The sequence below is a fragment of the Leptodactylus fuscus genome, chromosome 4, assembly GCF_031893055.1.
Source record: "Leptodactylus fuscus isolate aLepFus1 chromosome 4, aLepFus1.hap2, whole genome shotgun sequence".
Lineage (NCBI taxonomy): Eukaryota > Metazoa > Chordata > Amphibia > Anura > Leptodactylidae > Leptodactylus > Leptodactylus fuscus.
Genome location: NC_134268.1, coordinates 185,198,634 through 185,209,589, shown reverse-complemented (window position 1 = coordinate 185,209,589; position 10,956 = coordinate 185,198,634). Strand labels below are relative to the sequence as shown.

Genomic DNA, 10,956 nt, shown 5'->3' with positions numbered 1-10,956 from the left:
TTATTGCCTAATTTTATCTGTTGCAAAACTTTTGCTTATGTTGTACACCTTATAAAACTTCAATAAAAACTCTGAATTAAAAAAAAAAAAAAAAAGCAGGCACTCCCTATAAAGTATCTGATACATGCTCTTTCTTACTGGCTCTCCCTTAGAAAATGAATGGAGTGTCAGGGCATATGTTTGCCGTTCCATCAGGATGGGAGAGCCGGACTTCTGTTCTGGGAATCGGTGGGGATCCTAGTAGCTTGAAAGCTGATAATTTGAAAAATTGGTACAACCCCTGTAAAACATGGCAGAGAAGGGAGTACATGGCTCCTTCTCCTGACCACCAGGACATCTAATCTACAGAGTATCCATAGCTCCTTCAGGAGTTCCAGAAACTGTAAGGAATAGGGATGTTCAGCTGTCTCCATAACTTTCGACCAAATCATTGGTGCAACGACAGAACTATTCCCATCTAAGATATGAAAGGCACAGGATAGGTGAAAACTGTTACATAACTGGGGCCCAATATCACTAGCACCGGGATCCTAAGGCTCCCTTACTGCTCACCAGCACGTTCATAATGAGGAGTTTATATATAAAGTGGTGGCCAACCATGTGCGCTGCCAGGCCATACAACTCTATGGACACTACAGAACACCTCTAGTTATTCTGGGGGATCTGAAGATGATATTCCAAGCACCTTATTGCTAACGTTACATGTAAGTGATGACATCTTCACGGTCAGATATTAATGTTTCCAGTAACTTCTATTTATAGCCATGTTATTTTATAACTACTTCTCCTTTTCTCACTTCCATTATACTTGTCTGTTATTTCTGTGGCTTTACACATATCCCAATTCCAGCAGCGTTATCAGAAAGTATTGCATTTCCCAGTCACATCCCGTACTGCATTTATACATTTTTATTTCGAGAAAAGTAGAAGTCTATGCCTCTGTTCTTGTGCTGCTTTGGTGTGTGTGATGGTCCTTTACCTCTCCTGGATGATCCCACACCACTGCCCTGTTAAGAAAATAAAAGCAAAAGCTATATCATTTCCATAGTCTCATGGTAAAGGTCTTATTTTTAAAATTCACTTGTATTACTTGATTCTGCGTCCACTAAAAAATCCATGTGGGCAACATGAGGGTTAATCTTCTAGAGATGGCTGTAGGGAAGTTACAATACAACAATGGAGTTACCCATTGTCAGTCATTCATTGCAGGTAACGTTCAAGAATAAAAGATTATAAAGCGGAGACGCGGCATCTCCATCATGTGTCCGTGGTTCAAGTTTTTAAAAATCTACTTTCTTTTTAGCCTATTCTGCTCTGCAAGCAGCACTTTTCTCTTTGCATGAGTCATGTGGACACTGCACGGAAAACACACAGACCCCATTATAGTCTATGGGGTCTGTGTGGTTTCTTAGGCCCCGTTCACACGGGAAAAGAGGGTGCGGATTTTGGCGCAGAATCCATAATTAGAGATGAGCGAACACTGTTTGGATCAGCCAATCCGAACAGCACGCTCCCATAGAAATGAATGGAAGCACCTGGCACGCAGACTTTGCCGGTGGCCGGCCGCTTCACCCCCCGCGTGCCGGCCGCTTCCATTCATTTCTATGGGAGCGTGTTGTGAGCGTGCTGTTCGGAACGGCTGTTCCGAACAGTGTTCGCTCATCTCTAGTCATAATCCGGCCCCTCACAATGGTGGTCTATGTAGATCGCTAGCGGCATGTTGCTGCTAGTGGAAAAAAACCAAAAAAAACAAGCTTCCCTTTCTTCAGGCGGATTCCGCAGCCGATTCAGCACCCTCCGGACTAGGCCCATTCATTTGGGCCTATGCCAGACCGGAGTGCCGCGACTGTCGGAAGTCGTGGCAAGCAGATTTTGGCCATATTCTAATGTGGCTTCCCGTGTCAGAATCAGGACCAAAATCCGCCATCCACGGACCGTGTGAACAGGGGCTCAGCTAACCACTTTTTAATGCGTAGAGGTTTCCATTCGAGGGGTCCCAAAAGTGGACTTCCCGAACAGAAATCGGAACGCAGAAGTGAACCGGGTCTTAGAGCAATTTGATATTGATGACCCATGGCTCCTTGTATTTCAGTATCTCAGCATAGAGAATACCTCTTACATCTACTCCATCAATCCACTACTAACTGTTACAACCACGAAGTTCATTAGCTTATGAGTTTATCTGTAAACTAATAGACAGTAGAAAGCTGCTTTTAAGGTGATAGGGCCTCCGTACACACTGGGCCACAGTGCAGATGCACAAGGTGCACCAATGGTTTATCTGCCCCTGGTGTCAGCTGTCACATCAAGAGAAACGGAGCATCAGTCCAAAACACTGCCTACAGCCTAAATGATATAACACACTAGGTTTATATTTTCTAAAATTTATAAAAAAAAAAAAATCGACAGTGGGTACAAACATTACATAGACAATGGACCAACTAAGAAACTTCTGGCAGCAGCTTCTGTCCCATGACAACAAAGGGGATCAAAGACACGCCGGACACTTTCTCACCCCTAATATTTCCTGAACGCGAGGGTTATCCGCATACGCATTAAATGGTCAACATTAATCAAATGTATATGGCATTCCTAATTTTGTGGTCAACATACATGCACTAAAGAGATTTTCTGGCCCAGACTGAATTTTCATACTGATCAGTTTATGATCTGTTGGATCCACAGCCAGACCCGCGCAAAGATTATTTGTTTTTATACAATTTGTCTATCTCTATGTTTTCTATTCAAATAAGAAAAAATGTAAAATACTTTCATTGCATTAAGTGACATAAGGTTACTTCCATCCTTCAAGGAAGTGGTGCAAGAAGCGGTTAAGCTAGTTTTTACGTCACTATCTCAAAAGTTCGCCACGGGGCCCCGCCATTCCTAGTTACGCCACTGTATGGTACAACAATATGATATCTATAACACGTTTAATAGACTGTGAGGGGGAAGCTGGATGGATTTCTCATGTCCACATTATATCCATCTCAAAACATCCATTCTTGGACAACTACAAGTGTCTACAATCTAAACAAGTGACTTCCTCAACCATTTGCACTTTTGCTGACAGCTATTATAGGGAGACCTGGATCTGCCTCCTTATTTCTTATTAAAGCCTGATAAGTGCAGGGTCCAGATGTGGGATCCTTCCCTATCAGGTAAATGATCGCATGATCCACTGCCATCTCAGGATGTTTGCTTTACCCATTGAAGTCAATGGAGAAGTGGCTTTGCTTGCTTGTAGTTTGTGGGTGAAGGGGCATATACAGCATCTAATACATCAAACCCTGTACTAACCCCACCCCCTTATAATCTGTATACATGTACATGTTATCAGCATACACTATTAAAATTAAAGCAGATTTCTGTAGACTTACTGGCTTCTGGTTCACATGTCTGCTCCACTCTGGTGCCATTACAAGTGGAAACGGGTAGGATTCTCCAAGCGTTACATTAGCATGTGCCAATGCTGCGTTACTTAGTGCCCAGGGTGTATGAACGTCTCCTCCTTTTATCTCCTGCAGCTCTGGCACCCATAATCGGATATAGTCACCCTGTTATTAGAAGAGAATACAAGGAAAAAAAACTAAGCTTGCACCTAATGGTAAACTGATATTCTTGAGCCCAGAAGCACAAAAATGAAAAAACACAACTCCCTGTTATATTCATTTTTTAAGTGAAACGTGGAGAAAAATAAATAAAAAGCATTGGCAGGGATGATATGTAAATATTACACTGTGGCTCCTTTGCAGTCTATGACGTCTGTTTGTCATGGATTGCCATGCCCAATGGCTGCTCGACAAACTTATGGCATAGAGCAGCAAGAGTACAGAAACTGTGTCAATACAATGGCTGGAGCTTGGCTGTATAACCCCTTAGATGCTGAGGTCAATAGTGACCATGAAATCTAAAGGAGAGTGATATCCAATCCACATCCTGCAATGTAATAATAGGGTGCTGATAAATCCCAAGATCTGTCATACGTGTCCATCACATAAGTAAATATATTATTCATATTGTAATGCACAAATAAAGAAGGCTGGTTAAGGGTTAATACACTATTACCCCTCCAGGTCCTTCCATCCAGAGGATAGGAGGTATTTGAGATATGGGTGTTATTGCTTCTAATCAAACCTTGGTTTTTCACGTTTCGGTAGAGTTAAAGAAAACCTGTCAGGTCAATTTGGGACACTGAAACAGCCGCAGGTCCTTATAGACTGGGGTTTTATTGTCCCAAATCGTCCTGTATTAAAGCCATCCCTGCCGGCATTTTAATAAACAAACCTATATATTTACCTAGAGATAAGTCCAATGACTGTCATCAGACTCCTCTCTGGTGCTCCTGGCTGCTGCACAGTTCTCCAGTGAAGCCGCGGACATACACACTAGAGGTATGGGGCTTTCGCACTATAACTGAGGTGTATTCCTCTGGCGTCAGGGAAGAACAGGGGAGTACAGCGGCAAGAGGAGTATAAAGCATTCTCATTTTGTATTGTGGGTACATATGGTTTTACTATGGGGCGATTTGGGACTTTTAGGTAGTTTACTATCCAAAATCACCCTGTGAAGAGGTAAACTGTTGATCCAGGGTTTTATACTGACTGCCAGATTTGGAGTCGGGAAGGAATTTTTTTCCCCTGAAATAGGGCAATTGGCGTGAGCCTCATGGGGTTTTTTGCCTTCCCCTGGATCAACACTGTAGAGATTGTAGGGTTATAGGTTGGACGTGATGGACTGATGTCTTTATCCAACCTCATCTACTATGTAACTATGTGTTATGTTTCCATGTGATTTCTTCTTTGTAACCTTAGTGGTGGTACAGGAGTCCCCAGGTCTGGTAATATCTCTGTGTGAATGTTCTATTACTGCTTCTTATTTCTTCCTTTCCTCACTAGGCTGGCCACCTAATGCTCTATTTTCCTACTATTTCTTGTCTTACCATCTGGGAACCATATACTAACACTAAGGAGCTGTTCACATTAACATGGATTTGTAAAGTGTTTTTTGTATATTTACCTGCAGTAGTGGAGTTGCACTGGGGTGTGTCTGCCCTGATCTTATAAGAGGCAAGTATGCAGCAACTCCAGTGTTTTATAGGGAAAACTGCAGAGGATTATGGGAAATGTCTAAGGTATAAAATGATTCCAATTCCCAGAAAGCTGGGTGTGTTGGTGAAGTTCACATGATGAATAGTTTGTGAGACTACAGCAGCCTGAAGTACAAGGTGTTTGTTGTACACACTATGGAGATTTTCTGAAGAATTATTTTTTGTTAAAACTGGACTTCCTGAAATAAACTCCTTTTGGATTCTTTTCATCAATCAAGATCCGATTGTTTTTTGAAAAATCCCATGCTTCACACACCCTAACTGGCTCCCTTTAAACCCAATATTTAACTTAACCCCTGAGATTTGTGGGTTCCCTTGGATTCAGAATACTGGTGACCTACTGGTTAGTATAAGCTATCAATATGAAATTGGTGCAGGTTCTGCCTCCCACTGTCTACTTTCTAGTGGCTGTGCAGGGTACTGACTTGAGGGGAGAATGGGCTGCCTTGAGAAATATTATGGTGAATGGCATTTTTTAACCCTCAATACAAATACATCCTATAATTGTCAACCAAACGTGCATTAAAATACATCAGGCACTGCCACACCCAAGATTAACAGGTCTTGTAACTCTAAGACACCAGCAGGTATTAGAAGACCATGCCTTTCATGTAAGTATTGCTATTTTAATATTTTATACATGGTCATCCTTGAATCAGACTTATGATACAATGGCAGCACAACACGACTTTGCACAAGGTGGTGTTCTTCCGATTTATTTTGAAGATTTCCACGCTAAATAACGGATGACCAATTCTAAGGATAAGTCATCAATTAAAGAGGACCTTTCATGGTTTGGGGCACAGGCAGTTCCATATACTGCTGGAAAGCCGACAGTGCGCTGAATTCAGCACACTGTCGGCTTTCCCGATCTGTGCCCCGGGTAAAGAGCTTTCGGTGCCGTTACTGTAGCTCTTTACAGTCAGAAGGGCATTTCTGACAGTCAGTCAGGAACGTCCTTCTCCACAGCAGCGCCTATAGCACTGTACAATGTGAGCGGGGAGGAACGCCCTCTCCCTCTGCTCACAGTGCTCGTACATAAAAGCGGTTGTCCAGGATCTAGCAAAGTTGGATACCGATGACAGATTTCAGGTGCTTTAGAACAGAGTTTCAAAAAACACACCAAAAAGTAGTATAAATATACCCCAATTAGATTTTTCACGGATTTAAAGACATACATTGCCATCGTAATCCAGGCCCTGTTTTATCATGTTGAACTTTCGGTTTTCTCTCGGATCGTTCCCAATTCCAGCACTGTATAACCAGTTCCCGTAATTGCTGCAAACATCATAATCCACCTGGAAACAAAGAAGCCATATATAGATTATACACTTGTCTGAAGTCAATAAAAGTATATACAGCTTGAAGTACAACCGATAAGAAGGGGCTTCCCGAAACATCATGCGGTATAATAGTTCCCATCTTTTATTAAGTCCGTGCACATGATAATAGTTCGCATGCATGATAAAGGTATTCATGTTCTCTTCCTCCTGTTCTTCTCATCCATGGACAGATACCAGGCAGAACAAATGATAAGGTTACAAATACATCTGCAGATAGGGAGAGTACAACAGACCTGTACAACACTGCCAATCCATCACTGTGACCGAAGGTAAGGTTTTATTATAGTAGGGGGTGTCTGGGATTTTGAGAAACTTACCTACTTTTAGGAAATGATATTAAAAAGGAAAGCCTCCTGCATCACTCCAGACCAACACTATTGTGGGCTCTTCTGACCTCGCAGTGATGTCATCAGTTATGTTATCACTGAGACCGCGGCAGTCACTAGTCATGTGCCGTATATGTGAGCATTACCACTGAGGTCAGTTACTCGCTGCAGTGGTCATGTGGAGGATGTACATGACATCATCAAAGTAAGACTGGAAGTGGTGGATTATTTAATGACGTTCTTGGGAATAACCCTTCCATAAAACTTTGCTTTAAGTCAAAATATATACCGGTATACTCCATATGCGGAAATCAGTAGCAAACATATACCGCACAGTACATGTACGTGAAATACGGACATGTGTACGATGAATCCATTTACTCATACGTTTGAGATTTAATGCGCACAATTTTGGTTCCCAGTGTACAAGAAGGACATAACTGACCTAGAGAGACTTCAGAGAAGGGCGGCTAAGACATTTAGGGAAATGGGTGTATATTTAGTAGAATTCTTGGAAGAGTCTCCATTCAGTGTGAGAAATGACTTTGTTCCTCTTTAAACCGGTTAAGGACCAAGTCTAAAAGTGCCTTATGGACAAGGCCTCATTTTTCTAAACTGACATATGTCACTTTATATGGCAATAACTTTGAGACGCTATAACTTACACAAGTGATTTTGAGATTGTTTTTTCATGAAACATTGTAGTTTTGGAAGCTACACCCCTGACAGACCTTATCAAGGGGTATAGTGAGCATTTTGACCCTACAGCCGTTTCACAGATTTTATTAACATTGGGACATGAAAATGAAAAATTACTTTCTTTCTAATAAACCGTCAATTTAGCCCCAAATTTTTCATTTTCGCAAGAGGATAAAGGAAAAAAAAAGCACCCCAAAGTTTGTTACACAATTTCTCCTGAATAGAATGTATGGGAACATGGTGGGGCTCAGAATGGGAAGAGCGCTATTTAGTTTTTGGAGGACAAATTTTACTGGAATAGTTTTCAGGTGCCATGTCACATTTGCAGAGCCCCTAAAGTACCAATACAATGGAAGCCCCTCAAAAGTGACCCCATTTTGGAAACTACACCCCTCAAGGCCTTTCTTAAGGCTATTCTGACGTAGGTTGAGCTTAAAACGCGATTCTAATGATAAAATGCCTTTAATGTACAATGTGAAAATTGAAATTTTTAAAGAAATATGCCATTTTGATGCACAATACGTTGTACCCACTTTCAGTCATCAGTGGGCTATCCTGGGTACAAAAAAATATATATGTGGGCGTACACTGCTGCTTGGGCACACAACAGGGTTCAGAAGGAAAGGAGCACTGCGCTTTTTAGCTTTTGGTGTACAGATTTAGAGGGACTTTCTGGGCACCATGTTGTTTTTTGCAGATCCCTGGAAGTGCTGGTAAATTGGAATTCTCCAAGAAGTGACCCCATTTTGTAGAGGCAATTTTAGGGTCTCTGCAAATATGACATGGTGCCCAAAATCCAACAATCTAAATCTATGCTCCAAAAGCCACACAGCTCTCCTTCACATCTGCGCCCTGCTGTGTGCCCACATGGCAGTTTATGCCCACATGTATGACACTGCTGTACCCAGGATAACGTACGTAATATCATATGTGGGTATAAGCGGCTATTTGGGCACAGCCGGGCGCAAAAGAGGAGGAACGCTATTTTGGTTTTTGGACATCATGCCACTTATGCAGAACCCCTGAATTGCCAGTAAAGTGGATTCTGTAGACTTGTGACAACCATTTTGGAAACTACACCCCTCAAGGGATTATCAAGTAGGGTAGCAAGCATTTTGAATACTGCTTTCACTTAATTTTAACAAATGATTGCGCAGCTGATATTGAAAAGGGAAAATTGCAAACTTTCCAGAGAAACGCTAATTCAGTGCCTGATATGTTGTGCCCAGTATGTGTCAGCAGAGACACACACTACAAAAACTGTTAAGTGGATATCCCGGGCACAAGTTTTGGAGCCTTTATCTATGATACAAGATGGGCACAACGTATTATGCATTGGAAATACATATTCCTGGAAAAATTGCAATTTTCACAGTCAGCTGTACATTCATTTCTGGAGAATAAATTATGGCAACTCTTGGGGGGTAGTTTCCAAAATGGGGTTTACTTTACTTTACTGGCATTTCAGGAGGTCTGCAAAAGTGGCATGACATTCAAAAGCTAAACTGTCTACATCTGTTATCTTTATTCTGCGGGTCAGTACGTTTAAGGCGATACCTCATTTATATTGGGTTTTTATGCAATGCTAATTCTGCAGAGGTAAAACCCATTTCGGAACAGAAATCAATGATATTTGCATCGCCACCTTCTGAGATGTGAAATGTTTTCATTTTTTGATTGAGGACTTATTTTTTGCAGGACAACCTGTGCTTTTTATTGGTACTATTTTGTAGTACGTAAGACTTTTTGATCACGTTTTATAGCATATTTTGTAAGGTGAGATGGCGAGAAATCATTACTTCCGGTGGTTTTTTTTCCTCAACATTCACTGTGCACATTAAATATTGATTCAGTTTTATTGTACAGGTTTCGAAGATTAATTTACAAGAAGAAAGACCAGCTGGGATTTTACTTCCCCTTTATTTGGTTGGCTAAAGGAACAACTAAATTTATTGGCAGTCCAGTTCAAAAAGACATGGAAGCACATGGTAGAAATGTATGTTATTACTACAAGACCTGTCTTGTTCTCAGATACTTATACCTATCTGATCATCCTATCCTACCAATATTAGAAATGTGAAAGTTTGTGAGTTTGGATGTTTGTGTGTTTGTTAGTCAATCAAAAACGGCTAAACGGATTTGAATGAAATTTAGCACATAGATAGATTGTAACCTTGATTAACACATAGGCTACTTTTTAACCCGGTAAATGACATGGCTTCACGACTGTTATGAATTTATGTTCACATACTATATTACACTGCTGCTGCAGCAGCCTTATCTCAGGTCCCAGGGCTGTTATCTTTCTGTGTAAACGCACACTAACCCTCAGTGGTTTGTCTACACACATTTGCATATTATCTGATCTGCTCCAGAGCTGACAAACATGGGCAAATACCTCTAATCCAAACTGGCAGTTTGTCAATTCTCAACATGCCTGGAAAAAGCAAATCTAATTTGTCACAAACAACGAGAGCTATGAAGGAAGCCAGAAGTCACAGAGCTCTCCTCAAGCAGAGCTGAGGTGGATCATCGATGCCAACAACACATGCATTATATGGCGTTGCAGCGAGCTGCCGGAAAAATTACAGGCACGGTGCAAAGAACAACTTCAGTGCCAGGCCAGCTTAAGAGTAGTCGAAACGCCAAAGCAGGTGGATCATCAACACCAACAACACGATCATTGCATTGCGTCCCAGCGAGCTGCCGGAACAATCACAGGCACGGTGCGAGGAACAAGTTCAGCAGCAGGACAGCTTAAAGGGGTATTCCCACCTCACATACTCATCAGTCTTTACTGCTGTAAAATCTTCTTTCTTCCTGGTTTCTTGCATCATTTGGTGGGTGGGGTTTCACAGGCAACCTGCCGTTTAGCTCTGCCCCCAAATTTGCGTGTTGCTCCACCCACCCATATTGGACTATGAAGTACAGGCAGCAGCAACTCCATTCTGTGTTACATACAGAGACTGCCTGTCTCTGCCATAATGAACACAATTGAATTAGCTAGCCTGATAACTGGGAGAACAGAAGAAATGAAAGCCGCTCCTCTCCCCTATCTGAGTGCAGGCCTTAGGTCACGTGGTGTAGACACAGGAATAGCTAGATACACAGGCTCGCTCCCTGCACTTAGCCCCTCCTCCCTCCCCCTGAGAGCAGCAGATACATCACTTGACTCATGAGCAGCTAAGTCAGGGCTGTGGCCACAAAGAATTGAATAAAGTAAGATAGTGGACAAACAAAGCATTTTTGCAATGTATTTAGGAAAAGTCTTACATCCACATTAACAAGCAATATAAATAGGATCCTTGTGATGGGACAACCCCTTTAAGAGCTGCCAAAACGCCGAAGCAGGCAAACCATTGATGGCAGCAATTTGCTGAATATAGGCAGATCATCCACTCCAACAACCTGCAGACGAAGTCGCGGGCAGAGGCTAGTTACTAATAAAACAGGATCATGGTGTACTCAGAACAATTCA

At 41.9% G+C, this 10,956-nt stretch overlaps 1 protein-coding gene across 1 annotated transcript in view; it reads right to left on the bottom strand.

Moving 5' to 3' along the window:
* Positions 1-232: 232 nt before the first annotated feature.
* LOC142200852 (cryptochrome DASH) overlaps positions 233-10,956 on the bottom strand; it is a 32,972-nt gene continuing 22,248 nt past the window's right edge. Inside the window, exons 12-14 of the mRNA XM_075271495.1 lie at positions 6,289-6,408; positions 3,381-3,557; positions 233-1,007 (exon numbers count right to left, since the gene is read on the bottom strand). Of these exons, the coding sequence (XP_075127596.1) occupies positions 900-1,007; positions 3,381-3,557; positions 6,289-6,408 (405 nt within the window). The 3' untranslated portion in view covers positions 233-899. The remainder of the gene's footprint in view (positions 1,008-3,380; positions 3,558-6,288; positions 6,409-10,956) is intronic.